Source organism: Acromyrmex echinatior, chromosome 14, assembly GCF_024713525.1.
Source record: "Acromyrmex echinatior isolate Ae372 chromosome 14, ASM2471352v2, whole genome shotgun sequence".
Taxonomy (NCBI): domain Eukaryota; kingdom Metazoa; phylum Arthropoda; class Insecta; order Hymenoptera; family Formicidae; genus Acromyrmex; species Acromyrmex echinatior.
In genome coordinates this window covers 7,738,275-7,758,593 of record NC_141865.1, presented here as the reverse complement: position 1 = coordinate 7,758,593, position 20,319 = coordinate 7,738,275, and the positions used below count along the sequence as shown (strand labels likewise).

Sequence of the window (20,319 nt, the reverse complement as noted above, 5' to 3'; positions counted from 1 at the left end):
GGCACGCGGCGCTCACGGTCCTCTCGTAAAACTCTACATATTGGCGTACGTGATTTTATTCGCGAATAAACTGTATGTAGAATCATTGCCGTAAAATGAGAGCGGAGGATGACCCGGGAATGACGATATAATTAATTGAAATTAATTACGTGCCGGCATCGTAACGAGACAAATTAAACATTCGATAAACGGGACATGCCGGCGGCCCAATTAACTGTGACCCATTTATTTCTCTCGGAAGCAACTCATTCAGTCTCCCATCTTTCCAATCCAATTTTCTTAAATCTATAAAATAATAGCCCAATCAGCCATTATTTATACGATAAAATAATAGCGCAATCAGCCATCATTTATACGATAGTTCCTAAAAGCGGATGATGACTTTATTACTATTTTTGTCTCTTTGAGATTGCAACGCTATATTATAGTACATTTTCACGTTTGGTTTCAATTTTTCTAGATACAATTGTTATAAATGTAATCGTAAAAGATCCATTTAAAAATTTCTAAAATCCGCTTTGTAAAAAAAATCGATATATGAAGAAAATAAGCGCGACATCGGATGATAAAAAATAGAAGCCAACCCGATATTCTTTGAAAGATAAATTGCGATGGAAAAATTCGCGGCGGGATGCAGCCGAACGGATTCCACACGAGCGCGGTATTACCAAGTCTGCTAAAAAATTAAACTTCCGAAAGCGCGCGAGCGCGGTTAAATCGGCGGAAATGCAATATCGATTAGTACTTCTCGTAAATACAGATCGAAGGATACTTTCCTATCCTTTTTTTCTTAATGACTAAAAAGGGCAGATTAATGAATCCGCGCAACCAGAGGTAATTATTGAGAATCGATAATCAAGAAGTCTAAATGCATTTGTAAGATGTCGAATCGATGATACGACTAACACGGATTTCTCATTTATTAAAACGGTGTACGTAAAATTCAATATACCAATAATAACCAACTTCCTGGTCGCAAAATCCCCTCAGACAGCGGTAATGAGTTACAAACATTAATGGTAATTTAATTTAAATACTGCAGACACTGTTAAATAAACGAACTTCTAAGTCGTAATAAATCGTTTATTTACAGTATATTACATATATTGATTTAAAAAAATGGTAAAAATTTATTTATTTATGTATTAAAATATGTCATTTATTTAATTAATTTTAAATAGAAAATTAATTCATGCGTAGTTGTTTGTATTAACTGGAAATTGTAAAATTCATTTAAAAATATTATTACATTGGAAAAAGAGTCTAATTGCATTGCAAGTTTTTTGATTGAATCTATTATAATTTTAGTTAAAATAACCAAAATTCTGATTGACATTGATATGTTCATTTTCAATCAGAAATCTTTTCTGATGTAGGCATCAAGAATCACTTTGGTCAAATAAGATCTTTTTCGCTTATTTTTGTTACTTATATTAATAAATTTTTTCCATTTATTATTATTATTTACTTTTACTTTACATTAACGATTAATTTTAAAATCAAATACGATCTTGCTTACTGCTGCATTTTATATAGAATTCAATTTGCAGAAATCCTGATAAAAGTAGCTTTTTATGAAATACATAAATGAATAAATGAAATAAATAAAAACAGAAGCACAAATAAAATAAATCTTTATGAAATATAAACCATTTATTAAATAATTTTCCAGAGAAATGTTTTTCTAATATTTTTTATTGTCGATAAAATAATATTACGATGGAATAATTTTTAAGATACTTTCTCGAGCTATTTTATAACATCGATAAAGCTATCTTTATTTAGAGATAAAACCTATTTTTCCAATTCGTTTCAAAAGCATGATATATAAGATATACGGGGAAAAATTCAGGGAATATCGATCTCATATATTCTTCCGAATGTGTGCATGTGATATCAGGCGCGATACGTGAATGGAAGAATGTTGAATACCATCTAGTTCAAGACACGAGGAATTTAGATATGCAGTTTCCGAGTTTTAGAAGTGTATTTTTATTTCGACGTGCACAGGCATCCGAATACATGGTTTCCATCTTGATATGCGGAGCATAGATTTTCCAACAAATCGCGCGCTGAAGAAAAAGCACACGATGTAGAATACATACGTGTAAATCGTATTTTTTCCCTTTCTTTTCCGTATCCATTAAAATTCGATATGATTTAGTGCTCTACGGAAGGGAGGGAAAGGGTTACGAATGCATTGCTGTTTCGCAAGACAACCAGGAAAAGCATCAAATATGGCTGGTCATTATATCCTTGCGTCCCCGGTGAGGAACGGGCTTTCAATGGCGTCGTGAATCAAAGCTAGTCATTTACCATCGCACGGTCTACCCTCCCCCCCCCTTGTCTAGCTTACGTCGCTCTTCTATATAGGACATCGACTATGCGAGAGCATATGTGAATTAATTTGATAGCTGCAAGAAGAGTAGATCCCATGTACTTTTCCGCTTGCCGAATCGATTTCAACTGAAGAAGGGTTTGCCACTAAGTAAAGAAAAAGACGTCAAAATTATATAAAAAGAGGATTATTTTTATAGGATAATTTTTGAATGAGATAAAAAACTTATTTTATGCAAAAGAATATGAAGGATTCTTGGAGAGGGAGAATCTTATTTTATTGCACATAAATTTTCTTAAAATTATTAATTTTCTTAAATTTTGTGCCAAATGCAGGATATTATTTAATTAATAAAGCATTCAGATATTTCACTTCCGGAGAATTTTAGGAGCCCTGGAGGTAGTCTGGAAAGGTGCGAATGTTAGGAGATAAATATAACAGACGATAATCGCGCGGTGTATGACATTATAGTCAATAAAGAGAGCATAGCATGTTTATTGATCATTAATTCAGTACTCCCAGCGGGGAAAGCAAACACAATTACATTTGGCATCGGTACCCACGGTATATTATGCTAGGTACTGTACCATATAATACCGTGTGTTCAATAGATGTTTGTGTATTTGATGACAAAAGTTATTCGCTCAATTTCGAAAGAGATCGCTTTCATTGAAACATCGGTATGTACGGACCGTACCGTAAAATTAAATATCAAATCGCGATCTCTGATCATCGTCCCTCGCGATTATAAAATCGAAATTCTAATATGCCAATGTAACTCCGTCAAGAATTATACAAGTTCACTTTTTTATAGCTGGACTAATTTACATTTTTGGTACTTGAGGTAAAATAGGTGTGTTTAAAATTTGGTGAAAGAGGAAAGGGAAGTTCTAGTTTAGTGCAGGAATCAAGAATAAACCATAGATACATTTTTTATTAGAAGTTTTATTTTTTAGCTCTTCCACACTAAGAAAAAAGTTGCTGTTGCAAAAAAATATTAGTCGATTCAACTAAATTCGGTGGTCACGGGCTATCAAACAAATATTTGTTAATTCAAACAAACAACATGTTGACATGACTCATGTATATTTTAACTTAAATATATACATACTTAAATATATAAATACTTGAATCAAATAATTACTACGAATTAAACGTATTTAGTCAAGTGAAATAGGTACATAAATAAGTTTGGAATTTGATGAAAACGAGAAGAAAAGTTCTAGTGCAGAAAAAACAAAAAAACAAACTTTATATCCATATAGATTAGTTTTTTATCAGACATTTTATTCTTTGGCTCGTTCACATTATTGCAAAGAAATAAACATTTTTTATTGATGATCCATCAGACAGAGCTAACAATTCCGTGCGCGGCTACGTGCGCTGCACAAGCACGTTGCACGATTTGCATTCAAATGTAACAGTGGTGTCGTTAGCGGCAACGGCGCGTTAAAAAGCTGGGCGATTAATCAGCGGCGGTGAAGGGCTCCGTATAGTTCCCTGGCGTCAAAGGGATGCGAATAATTCAAGCTGCAGCGGCGGCATCTTGGCCGCGTAAACACTTGACGGCAGAGTACGCTGAATCACGGTTCTAGGCGTCGGCAGCGTGCATAATGAAATCTGCATTAATACGTGTGCTCGGAAAGCCCAGGGGGAAGGAGAGGATTGGCGGTCATGTACCAAGCGGGGGGCGGGTTGGCGGTTTGGTACGGCGGTTGGTGACTGGGGAACTGAACGTTGGTTTGGGGAGGAAGGCTCGGTCTGAAAGCCCTAGCCCAGGAGGACAAGGGGATTCCAAGAGCCACGACACTCGAGCGAGTCTGACCCATTACCAGCGTGTTTGAGGGACGAGCCGCTTTGATGCCGAAAGCCTACTCGAGGAGCAGCTGATGGAGTGCCTCGAGTACGCGCTCCTCGAATAGGGTCTCCGTCTCTCTCTCTCTCTGTCCCTCTCGCGCGTCGCGAAACGGATGTCCAACGCGAGTACCACTATCCACTCGGCCGACAGGGCCCTGTCGAGACCGTTCGCGAATTTATGGCCGTGCCCGGCCAAATTGGGCGAGACCGCGCGCGTTGCGTGTTATTGTCCGCCATCGATCACGTAAGAAACGTCGGTGCGATTTTACTCAATACGTCTTTGAGATCGAGTTAGAAGGGATTTATTCAGGAAATGTGATGTCCAACGAATATAGATCGATCCATAGATCTGAACTTAAAAATAATTTATATACGAAAAGAGTGATTTTTGCTAAAGTATTTAAAAATTTATGCTATTAAGCTATTTCATAGCGCAAGGAAAATTTTGCAAGTTACGTTCGGTTTTTATGCTAGCTAAAATTTAAGCTCCGCTTGATGAAGAAAATAATTAAAACTTTACTGCACCGATAATTTGCTAATTAAAAGTTTCCTATTTTAATTAAATTAGATCTATTTACATACACGTAAATGATAAAATGCTATCTTATCGTTTTTGTTTTTCATAGATAAATGTTTATCTTTAAAAAGAAAATGTCAAAAGATCTTATTATCGCACTTGTTTGCTACTAATTTTTAGAAATCTAATTATCAAATGAACGCGTTGAAATGAAAATATTAGATCGTGATTTTTGCGACACGATATTTTCTCTCTTTTGCCTTGTCTCTTTGTTGTTTTTCTTTTTGAAAACGTTTCATGATTTATTATTTTCCGCGCGATTTCAATTTAAGCAATCGACCGATTAATTTTGGCACCAAAACCGAAACAGAACGGTGGCAGTGCAAATGCGACGTAGGATACCGAGGGTCCTTTTGATAGGAACGGCACGCTGACAGCCGGTATACCCGCTAATGGTCAAACAACGTGGCACGGGATTCGAGTGCTATGATTATGCCACCAGAGCGTACACAAATTGACAGGCATAATTGGTTTAATTTCTGCATGGCGTCCAGCCCATGGAACGCGGCCGTTCGGAATTGTCTAGAAGGACGCTAATACCTTAGCCACCCATCGTTATCGGTGCACTTCATCACGCAAATGGGTCCTGCAAAGATGACAAAATTTCCTTAAATGTTAGCTTACGTTTCGTGTTTATTTACTAATTAATTAATGATCGTCATTGATTTTAACATCTATTATTATAATTAGCAATTAAATGGATTCTTAGTAGAAGGTAACTTCTTAATAGAAGAAGATCGCCGATATTAATATACTATTTTGTTTCTGGATAATATTTCGTAAACAAAAGTTAAAAGTCAAACTTTAGGAAAATAAATACAAACTAAAAAGTCTTTTTTATCGGATAATATAACAGTTTTTATAATACTTTATACAATTTTGCAATAATTGAACTAAGATAAGTAAAAATTAGTATCTGACAAAGTGGGCTCCAAAACTGACACAGTAGGCAGTAATGTTACATATTCTTATTCTTTTTCTTTCACAGGAGTTATCTTTACAAAATACTTACAAGTGAATGTATACAAAATTTTCTAGAATCTTTTCACTTCTACATAAAACGTTTTTCATTCATTTATAGTATGTGCATATTTTATATTGTTTAAAAAAACAGATCACATTGTTATCAATATTAATAAAGTGCAGTAGTTAATTTCCAAAAAATAAGACGGTATCTCTTTAGAAAACCTATATCAGTATCGATGATTTTTCACTATGAAATCGCATGCATATTTTTTAGAGAAATTAAAACGATGAAACAATAGAGAATAGTAATAAACTCCATGTAATTATTTAATACGTTCGTATTATTGTAACGTTATATTTATATATATTTCACGGTAACTTTTAGGAACTCTCCTTCAATCTGTTAATTTTTCAGCTTCGTCATTAAGTTTACAGCGAAACTCTTTTTAGGGAAATGTGACTGCGAGTCACGAGCGCGTGCTAAACGTATGGCGGAATAAAGGGAAATCCGAAATGGTAGCGTATATTCATTTAATTATTCGGTGCAGAGCTTTAACCAGTCGAGAGGCCCTAGCGCGCGTTTCCGTAATTGTAGTGGTCGTTTATAGTTGAACGACCCTCGTCGCGTCGCGATTGTGTGTTGTCACGAGCACCACCCTTACTTCCGGTTTGTACTAAAAGGTCACCGGCGCGCTCTGGAGCCGAAGAGGGAGAGCAGTGCTCTCTCGGCTTTTTTTTCCCCACACATAAAGCTCTCCATCGTTCCTGTCATCGTGACTCTCGGCGGGATGCCGCATCTCGACGTCTACTTTGAACGTCATTAAAATTTTACAACGGCCAGTGTTGCGTGTATGCCGAGAGCGGGCATTTCTAACTCCGATGAATAAATTAATAATCGTGATATTGATCCGACTTAATTGGATCGCGGAATGATGTAACGAACGCTTGCTCCGCTTCGGAAACTTATTAATTAATTTTGTGTTTACACTACATCATTATATACATGTATATAATTTTTTTAACCGGAACTACGCGGCCCCTCGAACACGCGAATATGTACGTTATTTGATAAAATATCTGCAGTTCTCTCGAAATGTAATAATTGATTTAATTGAAACGAAAACCGCTGGCGGTAATCGACGGCGACTGCCAGCCATTGTTGTAAGTGTTATAAATATGATATTTGAAATGATGGGGAAATTGGAATATATATTGCAGAAAACGTTTTTCTTCCTCATGTTGACGTGGACTGACGTGAAAATGCGATAGCCGAAAGCCCTGGACAAACAGAGATAGATGATAATCCGCGCGTCGCAAAGAAAGGCTTTTTACACGCCGTTCCACGGGGTTAACCATATTAACGACGCTAAAACGTAATTAGCAATAATTTGAAAGTATAATCCCTCGCATTCAATTAACTGCTGACGCGATATAACGGGCATATCCGTAAAGCAACGTAACGCTTGGACGGTAATGGAGTACTTGGCGGTTTTTCAAGCAAAATGACGCAAGACGCGATCTACATATGAATAGTAGGAATTCTCAGACGGCTGTGTGCACACGTATACGCATCTACATATTAATGCACGCGTATCCCGGTGTGTATTGTCACGTCGCTGTGTCCGTATAGGGCGTATAGGTATTCGTGTCTGTGCAGCCGGCACTCGTGGGTTAATATAGAGCCGCCGGGTGGAAGGGTCGGTGGTAAGGGGATGGCAGCGCGGCATTACAGCTGTATATCTATCACAGTAGAATAGCGCATTGTGCTAGAAATCGTGATGGCATGCCCATAGGCCGCAAGAACGCCATAAGCGCACCCCCTAATGCGTGAATTATCCTTGATGCATGTCCTCACGAATCTGGGAAAAAGTAATGACGCAACGTGAGATCGCAACGGTAATTTTGCGTCGAACAGTAAAAACGATTAGCGTTTGACGTATTTTAGTCCTATAATCGGTACTTGCGGATCCAGTGGATATTTCCCTCATCCAGTCCGCGAACAATCAGATCAGCATTTTTCTTCAACTCGATACTTTAGAGAAAGAGAGAGAGAGAGAGGGGAGGGGAGGGAGAAATTGATTGATTGTTTGATTGAGCATTTATTTTAGTTTGAGAGTAAGTCGTCTAAAAACTTTAAAACAGAGCAATTAGCAACAAAAGTGTAAAAAATTAAAAAAAAACAAAAAGAAATAGAAGATATAAAACATTACAAATAAGAAAAACGGCGATAATAAAAAGTAGTAGTGAAGAGAGAGAGAGAGATGCATTTTTCAAACCATCTCACTCTTTTTAAATCGATAGTGACAGTTTCATAAAAGTGCGCAGTTTGTTCTTATTACATCTATGATGTTAAAAAAATAATTAATCTATGAAAAATATGAATTTTTTGTTGATTTAAGACACTTATATTTAATGAACTTGTCAGTTTGAATGCTTCAGGAGATCTTGCTCAAGAAAATTGATTTGATAGATTTTATATTACAATATTATTATTTAATTCACCTATCAAGTTAAGACCATTTTATTTATGACGTGCGATATTTCGTCTATTTCCACTCATTTGGACCTATACATTATCTTCTGTATTATTAAAAAATTAATTTTCATGAATGTATAAGCGCATGGAGAAAATGAAATTCCAAAATAAAATATTCAAACGTTTCGTTATTCTGATTGATATGATTTCGCTACTCTTCGATCGACAATATTGAATTTTTTAATTATGATTGCAATATGACATGCTGCTGTCCTTATTAAGTTTATCGGAGCACGAGTTTTAATCTACTTATTTTATTGGCTACGGTTTATTTACTTACGGCTAATCGTTTGTTTCGTCCTGTTGCACGTACACTGCAATATAGGATTAAATTGTACATAATACGAAGTTTAAATCTTCTGTAATTATAATTACCATTGGGAGAATTGAAGCGAAAAATTAAGAGTTGATAAGTCCACTTTATTTTCGATCTTTAATTTGTCGAACAAGGATTATATTAACAATGCATTATAATCTGCTACTCATAACAATATATTCTGTTTCGAATCGAGATATTTTAATTCTTTGATTGCAATTTATTTATATATCCTGACTTTATATTTCATCATTTGGTTTCCGTGCCAATTTAGGGAGAAAAAAAAAGTCGATTCTAAATTTGATATTTTATATACTGATATTTTATAACTGTTCACCGAGCATCCCTCATATAAACGATCTCGCCTGTCCCGAGGTGCCGATTTTTCAGTTTAGTACGTTCACCCCCTCACGATGGCACTCGCTGATTTCACACTTGATGCACCCAACGAATGAACCGCGCGTATCGAATATTCATATCGGCCGTGACTCGCAGGGCGTTATCACACCTGCTACCAAAGTACAGGCACGGCGCTGAAAGGACGTGTATAACGCTATGAATACGAGAGCGTATCAATTAAGGGAAAAATAGATTTCTCTTTTATCTCAACGCTTATGATTTGATTTTCGTAGATCTGGATTTATCGGAAAATTTTCCTTTTTCCTTTTTTTTTTAACGTATGAATGTGTGGCTATAGAGAAGTTAAAATAAAGTCAAATCCCAGCTGAGGTGACATTTTTCGCAATAAGCTACAATTTACAGGTTTTTAGGATGCTATTGTTATAAATCGACGAAACAATTGAAAATTATTTGATCGTGAAATTATTCTTTATAGCCTGATTGAACTGATTGTATTTATATATTTATCATATGAATTTTAAGCACCAAGACCTGTTCTAACTGAAAATGACTTTCTTCTCTCTTATTTGTGTTTAAAACAGAAGTTTATACATTCGATGTAGTTAATACAGGAACTGCTGCTTGCGAAGGCGATGGGGACTGTTTGTAATCAGATCCGGACAAAGTTTGCATACGAGACAATTTCGTGTGTCCAGTCGGGTAGCTTGCATTGCAACTGCAAGATAGCCTCGTGCAGGTCCAGGCCAATAGGTTAACTAGTGTCGTCGGATCAGTTGCTATTACTGCTATGCCGGTGTCGTATATGTACAATGTCGTATCGAATTACTGTAACATAAAATAAATCTGATATTCAATATCAAAAGAAAATCGTACAGAGCAAACAAAAGTCAAGCGCAGTTATAGTGGAGCGCAAAATTAAATCAATTATATTTAGAGATATAAAAACTTGCATATTCGTTAAAACTAGCTGTATTCAATATGTAAACTGTAAAAAGCTTTTTAAAAACTAAGACGTGTCCAATTACTCGCGTTCTTTTTCACGTGAAATTATTTTAATGATGTATGTCGAAAATTGAGCGATTCCTCTCTTTACATACAACATGATAAATACACAGTGGAATAACTTTTTGTTTCTCAACAACAGGTATTTTTTACTGGGCTTTTACATAAAAAAAAAAGGATATGCCTTTTAAAAAGCTTCATTATTCTCCAATTTTTAAAAACTCTGCTTTGAATTTTTTATGTATAATAAGTTTTGTGATATAATTAATGCAGTATAAAAAATTTAAATATCTTTTTACAATATATGAAAATTAATGTGATGGTAAAGTCATCTTTTATTATACATATTATACGTAAGCCAGCTCTTTTATTATATTAGGTGTTGGAATTAATTCGTAGCGTTTTACAAGTGATGGGAAGTACTTTCATTAATGTATTTTTTAATGCTCATGTGAAATAAATAACATTCTTTCATTAAAAAACGCTACGAATTAATTCCAACACCTAATACATGTACAATTTTAAGTGGTATTAAAATAAAATTTATTAGCACATATTTAAAGTAAAAGAAAAAAAGTTATAAATTATTTGTAGAGTTTTTTAAAAATGAAATCATTGACTTCTTAAAATCTGTAGGCGATGGAACCATTTTTAACTTTATACTCTTTTTTAATAGCTAAAAATACATAAGAATCAATCATTCAGATGTTGAGAAATATAAATACAATAAGATTATTTTTACGGCAAATTATATTACTTAAATTATGACGTTATTTTCTCAAGTGAGGGATATCGCAAATATATAAACGACACCTCTTCATGAAGTTATACGTAGTATTTTTTGTTAATCCGTTCCTCGACGACGATTAACTTCAGATACACGTAAAAATTATCTTCAGCGAGACTGTCGTCGGAACTGTTTAAAGAGAGGATAATGCGTTTATCAAATGCGCGGCTGTGTTTGCGGGCTCGTCGTAGTCTTTGTAGAGGGTGGTGATTATGCTCTAGTGGCGGGCAAAGTGGCGGGTAAAGCAGAGAAGATGGTCGTGAAGGAGGCATCGGATCGGGATGAGAGTGCAGAAGATACGTCGAGATCGGATGGTACACGTGAAGTGAAGGTGCTCAGAGGAAGAGAGGGCCAGCTCGGCACTTCGCGGGTTACCCGCGGTGAATTCCGAATTTCCAGGGCGTAGCAAATTTCAGAAAGCTTGGCTATATACCGCCTTGGCTCGGTCGTCAAGTAGGATTTTGCTCGCTCGTGACAACGAATTTCGGGATCGCCGTGTAGATAAGAGCCGCAGAATTTTATCCCGGCTTGGGATAATGGAAGGACGAAGGGAGGCATGTCGTATTTCTGAATAAAAACTCATGCCTGAAAAACGTGAAAAAGAATGTCAGTGGAATGTCTTTTATTTGTCACACAGACTATTCTACTTCTTTCTTAACAAATACTTTATATCACGCAAAAATTATGTACACGTAACGCATTCCTAATAAATTTAAAATGTTATGTAATTTTTACATAGCCTTTAGCGCACGTACACAAAACTATTTTGCTAATATTAAGTTAGTATGCTCGTGTTCGACATTTCGATACAAAACGGAATTTTATATGCTGTATAAATTATTTCGGATAAAAGGAAAGGGGCTTAAAACGTGAAAGATATTTTTAATGTGACTTTATAATACTCAGAGTAAAGTTGTTACGATCTGTATCAACGATAATATAATGAGTACATTGAAAGCTGATTTGTCGATAGAATGCTTCTTAATAACAATTTTTCTCTTCGGTTTTTTTGACTGGTAAGAGAAGATGACCTAAAAAAAAAGGTTACTAGGACAAAATCCTATCTATTAACATTAGCAATAGTAAAAAATATTTGGCTATTTTAACTTTAATAAATTGAAATTTATTCTAACATGCAATTAATTATAAATATATTCGCGTCACATGTAAAATTTATAATTACAAATCTTTAAATAATATAATTTATTATCAGGTACTGTAAGAAAAAAAATATAAAAATACTGATTTTTTTTTCAAAACTTGAATATTAATAATACAATCTTTAAATAACTAATCAATACGTATAATTAAAGTGATTAAATTTTATTGTTTAGAATATATTGGTAAAAATTGTAGTTAAATACTTGATTTTCCTTATAAAATCAGTCGTAGAGTCTTGAAATATATTCGTGCATTAAATTTCATGAAGTTTGAATGAATGCTCCCTGAACTCTCCACAGACTGCTGTTTTCGTACCTAACTTCCACTTCTGTTTACCTGCGATAAATATTGAAACTTTCAGTTTGCATGTAAAAACCGTCAATCAAACGTCGAAATAAGTCACTTTGCTGATTCACATAATTTCTTCTTTCTTAAGTTCCTTGTTGGAAAGTTACGTCGATGGAATTAACTTCATTTCTAGTTTTATTATGTTTATCTTAGAGGCTCAAATTAAGATAATAGAAAATGAGCAAATTAAAGAAAAATTAATCGACACATAAAAGCGCATAAATGTTTAGTTAGCAGAATGATCAATGATTTTAATGAGAACAAGTATTAATTTTTTATCAATATTATGGTCTATTTTTAAATAGAAGAATCGATTTAAATATCTCGCATAATATTATTACATGTCTATAAATGTTTGCATATGAATTGAAAATTAATGAATTTCAAAACTTATTAATATGCATACATTTTCCTTAATTTATTCTTGTCATATCAATATTAATAAACTGCCATCTATCGATGATACTTCATCTAATCGAAATAGAATTTTGATTGATAATTATATCTAGTTGTGCGAAATAGAATTGCATTTGAAACACGATATACAATTTTTGAATGTCTAATTCTATTTCGATCAAATGGACTATCATCGGTATACATGACAGTTTATTGATACAATATCGACAAACAAGAATAAAATTATGAAAAGTGCATTTGTATTGACCTTTTAGATTATAATAAATTTTTTATTAGATCTAATTTCATCTAATTGAAACAGAAATCGCATTTTAAATGATATGCAATTTTTTTGATTGCATGATGAAAAAAAGTGAAAAGGAAAAAACGAGAGAAATTCCTTCTTCGATGAGTGAAGAAGTTACTAAGAGAAAAATATATCCTGCTAAAAGGCAGAAACGATGAGAGGACGCTGTACTGAAGAAAGGGGAGCGGTCGGAAGAATTTTACGAAAATGAGAAGAAGGAGAGAATCTTTCCTATTCCTAGTAGTACGAGTCGTACTTTGATCAGACGCAGTGAATTTACACTCACTCTCAGCAATCCTCCCGCTTCTTCTTGTCGCGTCGCCTTATCTTTTTCTTTCTCACATCGTTCTCTTATTCCCGTATCCCTCCCTCACATCTTCGCCCCTATCGCGCTGTAGCAGCATATCCTGGCGTCTTTGAAGAAGAACTCGCGCGTCGCGGACATTTCAGATGCCTTAGGCACAACCGGAAGTGCCGTTGCAATGCCATTACCTGCAGAAAGAAACAGATATACGGATAGAGTAAAGAAGGACAGGATGGTAGGAAAACAAAGAGGGAACTTTAAGAAAGAGAGACAGCGAGAGAGGGGAGGGAGGAGAGTGAAAAGAAAGAGGGGATGAAAAGGAGGGAGAGAGAAAATATTGTAAAGAAAAGCGATCGCGACGAAATCCTTTTCTTCGCGAGAAAGACACGTACACGTCGTCGGTGTCTTTTCCGCGCCTTATCCAGCATACGGAACTTATAGCATGTGACATTCGCAGGAAATGAGACACGAAACGAGATGTATGTTCCAAAAACAAGATACATTTTACGAGCGACTTGGTTTCCATTTCTCTATAAACTGAACGCTACTCTTCTGTGTGCACGCGATAGATCTCATCTTGCAACTTACCTGCATACAGTTATTCGCGCAGATTTTTATTCTAAAACAATAAGTCGAGATCCTTATTAAATCTTATTGCAGTTGCAACGAAAAAGAATATTTGTTGTAACAATAATACATATCTATATTTTATATATAGATATACGGGAAATACGAAGGCAGAGGTGAAATGTTAAAAGTGAGATATGATCAGGTATCGAAGAAAACTTTATTCTCGCAAAAGTTCAATATTTCTGCAAAAAGTGTGCATACTATGAGAGAATATTTCCGTTTATTTCGTAAAAACGAAGATTCTAACGTAAGAAGGTGCACAAAAATGTCAAAGGAAAAGTGCATCCACATATGGTATGCGCTTAAGAATCTTGGTGCCTCTGAAGATTTATATACTCGCGTAAGAATGTGATTTAATAGGTATGTGTTCGATAAATATTCTTGGAATATTTATTCAGGGCATAAAAGACGGAACCAAATATACCTCGAACATGCAGATCACATTCTGGAATCTTCCATCGTTTTCTTCAATTTTTACAATATCCAGGGTATATAAAGTTAAGAATTTATAAAGGCAAGAAGATATAAAAGACTTAAATATGAATTTATTTGCTTCTTAAAACATAAATAAAGGACGATGTTGAAAAGAGACCGATTTTACTCAAAAAGGTGTAAAAGAAATAATTTTTGTAGATTTTGACCTCCTGAATACAATAAAATCATTAACGTCTTTTATAAAGAATTCTTATTTATTATCTGCATTTTGTATGGAAAACTTAATATTTAATACATCGAGGGTTTAGTCGTTTAATTAGCTGCAGTAAACCCGGTAATGGTCGACCAGAGACGTGATTGTAGCGAGTCGATCTCGAGGGGAGATAGAAGTATGGTGAAACGGAGGGAAACGACGTGGTACGTCGCGTCGTCGGGCACGAAATGTTCCGGAATCTAAACTCTAAACTAGAGAATTTGTTCGTGCGGGGACGGAATTTGTCGGCATGATCGCGTTGCGGGAGATACGATTATGCTCACGGCACGATTCCACCGGGAAGTAATTTCTTTGTGGTTTTCTGTTGCAGATACAAGTCTATGGCTTTAATGCCGAACTGTATCACAACATGAGCGAGGCACAGCATAAAAGTCAGGGGCTGGTGGCGATCTCGTTAATGGTGCAGGTGAGTGAATTTCCTATCGACGAAAGTTTCGTCCATTTTTCAAATTGTTTAAGTCCGCAAAAAAGTTTTTCGCATGTAACTTCCTTCGCTATAAATTTTTATAATCATTTAATCTTGCACGTCATTAATAAAAACGTAAGTAATTAAAACGTTCAGATATTAGCTTTAACTTTCTTGCATTCAATAGAATCGAGAATGCATACAGCCATATCCAAAATTTCTTGGCACTCTTTAAATTAACATAACTCTTAGTATGTAGATCAAAATAAATACGACAAATTTATTAACATATATTTGTTTATTAATAAATTATTACTATTTAATATTTCATTATGTTTGTTTCATGACTTCTGCAATTTTTTTTTTTTTGATAAATTCTTTAATAGTTTTTTGCGGTAAATTTCGTGCATTATTTATCTTTATTCTTTTATAATCGCAATTTCTAAGTCTTATTTTGAAGATTTTCGATTACGAATTTTTTTCTTTGGGCTCGTATATGTTTAATCGGTTTGATGTCAGGATTTTGCCAATTTATGACTTTAATCCTATTTTTTTTAACCATGTCATACTAGCATGACATGTATAAATATAGTTACGCAATAAATTCCAAGAAAATATACACACATGGATCGCAACTAATTCCAAGAAATTATTTTAAAAAAGTAATATGTTATTTTTTTAGATAATTATTAATTAATAGAAAATCCGATTACTTTAGATACGGCTGTACAATTCTGGAAAAACAAACAAATCTGAATTAAAATTTTATAATATTAACTTTAAAATTTCATGAGCTTTTTGAAAATTAAAGAATCAAGGTTAAAAAATTATTAATACTCTTTATTAAAGTAACTATTTTTATTTCGTGCTATATCTACATGAATTCATAAAAAATCCATTCAATATACATCAAATTCGGTGTTTAATTGAATGCAATAAATCCGACAACGGTCGACGAGGCGTACGCGTGTAATTGATATATGCCATAATCAATTAATATCATATATAACAACATAACTATTAAAAAATATACACGTTCAAATTCATTTACATGATTTATCAGTTTCTAACTAAACCCCATGTTTAGTTAGACGAACGATCCATGTAAATTGATAATTATGTTGGTTCTTAATACCTTCCCATCCCCCTACTCTTGTCAAGCCATCGTGTTATGGTGAAGCCGTTTCTAACAGGGCGCATATCGTGATACTAACTTTCTAAACTTCGGACCGCACTTAGCTTCCCCTTACAAATGCATTCGGCGTATCAGAGATTACGGTAGTTAGCACGTAACAGACGCTATGTAGTCTCGCTAACAACGCTTGTCTTGTACCGAATATATGACGAACATTCGATTATGTTGACTTTCTCAAGCTCGCTAATGTTTTTACGAGAATTTTCGTCGGAATTATACTAAATTAATTGCTAGAAAAAATAATTTGGTAAATTTTATAAAATTTCATGGAAAATAATACGTTGAGAGAAGGATGTAACAAATGTTTTCGACACGAATAAAATAACTTTAGAGAAAATATAAAATGCATATAAAATGTTACTCTCAAAGTACGCGCGTGTGTACTACAGGTGAAGTTTTCCAAACGGGCATTAATTACATCACGGGCGAGGGCGAACATTACCTGTTATTTTTTCAAGCAGCAAACCTCGGCAGTCCTTCAGCAGCCCCGGCACGTTTCCAACTAACAATATCATTATTATAGCATAATCATTTCGGTCGGAGGCTACGAGCAAACACGCGGTAAGTTTTCCAAGACGCGCGGCGTTTAACGCAGGAATAAATTTCGAAGTTTTGAGAAGAACCTTCTGGTCGACTAAAGCTGTGTCGTGGCTCTCTCTTATCCTTTGTTTCTCTCTTCTACGTCTTTTCTTACCACATCCTTTTCGGTTCATTCCTTGTCATTTCACTCGTTAAAAGCCAAATTATACTTCGTCCTTTGTAAAACAGTCGCGGTGATACTCGCTAGATGAGAGCACACAAATCGATAAATCAACAAATCATAAATTTTTATTTTATACAATTTTGTTCGATAGATTTTTATTCACTAAAAAAGACATAATTCTAAAATTATGAATTTCAATATTACGAAGTATAAATCATAAAGAAAGATTTTTCAAATAATTTTATCTAGATGCAACGATGACGAATTGTCTTAGGATTACGTGTTAATACTTTAATAATATTATATAACGAAATTGTTAATGTGAATATATAGCTCCAACTAATATACTGAAACGTGATACAAAATATAATATATTGTAAATATAATTTTAGAATTATTTTACAAATATTTACACATGTATACGTATACAATAAATACTTGTAATATAATATAATTAAATTACATGTACAAGATCACGTTACATTTTGTACAGAATTTCACTGCGCAGCATCATACATTTGTACTTTTTACAATAAATGAATTTACTATTATATTTTTTCTTTGCATGGCAAATCGGATATATAAAATGTATATATATGTGTGTGAAGACTAAACCAGTTGATATCGATATTGATGATCAAAGCAGATGCGATTTTAATATCATACCGAATCGTTCGTATTTTCCTCTTCAAATAACGGATTTATTATCGCGAAGCAATTATTTTGCCTCAACGCTCGTGGACCGCTTTCTCGACAGCTTTCTTCGGATCATCTACAAACTCCTTCAATAGAAATATTATGTTGTATCTCTTCTTTCACGAGATTTTTCGCTCTCTATTTTTTGTTTATAGAAATATACCTTTACATCATTTTCACAAATATCGTAATTAATGAATAATAAATTTGTTTTAATCTGACATTTGAATTTTTTGTGCTGATAATACATGTATTATCGAGATTGAAAAAGGAAGAAATCTTTTCAGATTAATTTATACAAGTAAATTTATAATTTAAAAATGAACGGGGAGGAAAAACTTCGCCAAGCTAGAAATTTCAAAGGGATTACAATTTTTTTTAACAGGCTTTTATGAAATATCATCCCGTTAAATAGAATTAGACACAAAACTATGTGTTTATTAAATATATATGTATGTTTTTCGTTCGTAATATAAGAACTATGAGTGATGAGTTTTTAGTTGTGTTATTCGAACCGAAATGGAGAAACGCGAGCGGAGAAACCCGTTTCCATATTTTTTGTCGGTGAAAATAATTTCACTTTATAATAATTTATAATGAAAAAGATTATCGTCACGTGACGCATTTCTCTTGCCTTTCCCCTGAGAAAAGTGCGATATAAAACATGCAATAACTACTACCGACTTGAACTGTATTTACTTTCGGAATAACTTTGAAACTTTCAGTGACGACCCTCTGTCTCCACTAACTCGCACTCTCTTTCAGCGAGCGCCCTTTTCCAGTTCGCTTTTCGCCCTCTTTAGCAACTTAGCCTTCGAAACCGCGGTTACATGGCAGTGTAACGAAGACGATGAAATAAGAGTGAAAAGGAGAAAAAGGGAGAGGAGAGGTCGAGAGAAAGGGAAAGAGAAGCTGTATGCGTTGTAGCGACTATGCGTTATAACGACGCACTTTGACTCCGCTTGCAGCCGTCGACAAACGACAGCAACTTCTGAATATTTTTAAGAGGATGTTTACGAGCGCTCTCTAAGGCGGCGACGATGGCTGTAAGACGATGAAAAGGGTTCGTCGACGCGATAATACCGAACATAATAGCGCTTTTTCCGCTAGAATTTACAGCCATGCCTCTACGTGCGCTTTTACATTAGCTCTCGTTGCTTGCCAGCCCGTCTGCTGATTAATAAGACAGATAAGTATAAATATTCATGATCCAGCTTCCGCGGAAATAGTGCAAAAGATTTTTCAGTTGCTACATATTCCCGCAAATTAAAATATTCCACTGGAAGAAGAAATGTGAATAATGGATTAATTTTGGTCAGTTAAAGTTACACTGAGAGAAAAAATGGTTACAATTACCATAATTTAACTATAATTTATAATCATTTTCAGTTTTATATTTTTTGGTAGAGTTATAAATATAATTATTATTACACGGAAAGAATGGTTTTGCTAAGGTATTTAAAAATTTTAAACAGCGAGATACTATAAAGTTTATTGGACTATCAAAATAATCACTTAAACTGATTGCTAAATTATTTTTAGCAGTATTACTCATTATACTTGAGTTTTTTATACAATTATTTTGATGATTCAACAAAATTATTCTTTCAATGTAATAATAATTATATTTACAATATAATTCTAAAATATAATTTTGTATTAAAAATATTATTTTGTTCAACTATCAAAGTAATCGTGTAGAATGCTTGCTCAAAGCTGATTACTTGAATGTCAAACTCATTGTTCATCATGCTTGAGTCCTACATAATTATAATATTTTGTTGATCCAACAAAATAGATTTCAGATCTGTATCTATATATAGTTAAATTTTTAGATGCTTCAACAAAATTATTCTTCTCGTGTGTATGTGTGTGTGTGTGTATAATATTATAATAATAACCGTAAAAATGGAGCTCTCGACTATAATTATTTTATTTTTTTTTTAACGTAATCAAAGTGATTTTATTTTGATAAAATTGAGTTATGGATAATCTTGAACTATAATAGAAATTCGACACGACGCTTTAGATGTGACGAACGAGAGGTAGTTAAATATTATGAATTAAAATTCACATAAACAGAGAACGCTTTTGGCGACCGCAAAATATGTATTTTCGCTACGGAATCATAAATTCCAATGAAGGCAAAATAACGCAAACGAATACGCGGCCGCACGGTCCGAAGAGGTCAGCATTTTGAATAATCCCAATGCGGCATCATCCTTCCTGGAAACCTTTAACAGGTGCTCGATCTCTCGACGAATGGATCGTAAAGGCGTGTCTGGAGGCAACGGGGTTGACGACTGTAATTCAAACGGATTATACCCTGGGGTGTCTGAGGGATGAGATCCAAATGAGTTGGCACCTCGTGATACCGCCGGTACTTTTGCGATCTCGGACCCAAACGAACTCGGTCCGACGTTTTAACACGAAACGTCGGAAACTTTTGAATTATATATATTCGTAACATTAATACGTAACGATTCTATAAATGCGTTAACGTGTTATTCTAAATTTCAACGTTGGCGAATGATTTATTATAATATGGGATAATAAGATCGTTTGTTTTTTTTTAAAAAGTAAAATTCAAATGTCGTTAGTTAGAAATATTTTTAATAGGACAAATATACTACATTATTTTATTCGATAACTTTCCTCATCTATGAATAAGCTTTATTATCTTTCTTTCTCATAAAGTCGATATCAGTAATTAGCCGACGAGAGC

General features: G+C 34.2%; 1 protein-coding gene across 2 annotated transcripts in view; it reads left to right on the top strand.

Annotated features, from left to right (window-relative positions):
- Nucleotides 1-20,319, top strand: part of CARPA (Carbonic anhydrase-related protein A) — a 168,401-nt gene that overhangs the window by 122,964 nt on the left and 25,118 nt on the right. For both annotated transcript variants that reach the window (XM_011066277.2, XM_011066279.2), the window contains exon 5: nucleotides 14,905-15,000. In XM_011066277.2, the coding sequence (XP_011064579.1) occupies nucleotides 14,905-15,000 (96 nt within the window). The remainder of the gene's footprint in view (nucleotides 1-14,904; nucleotides 15,001-20,319) is intronic.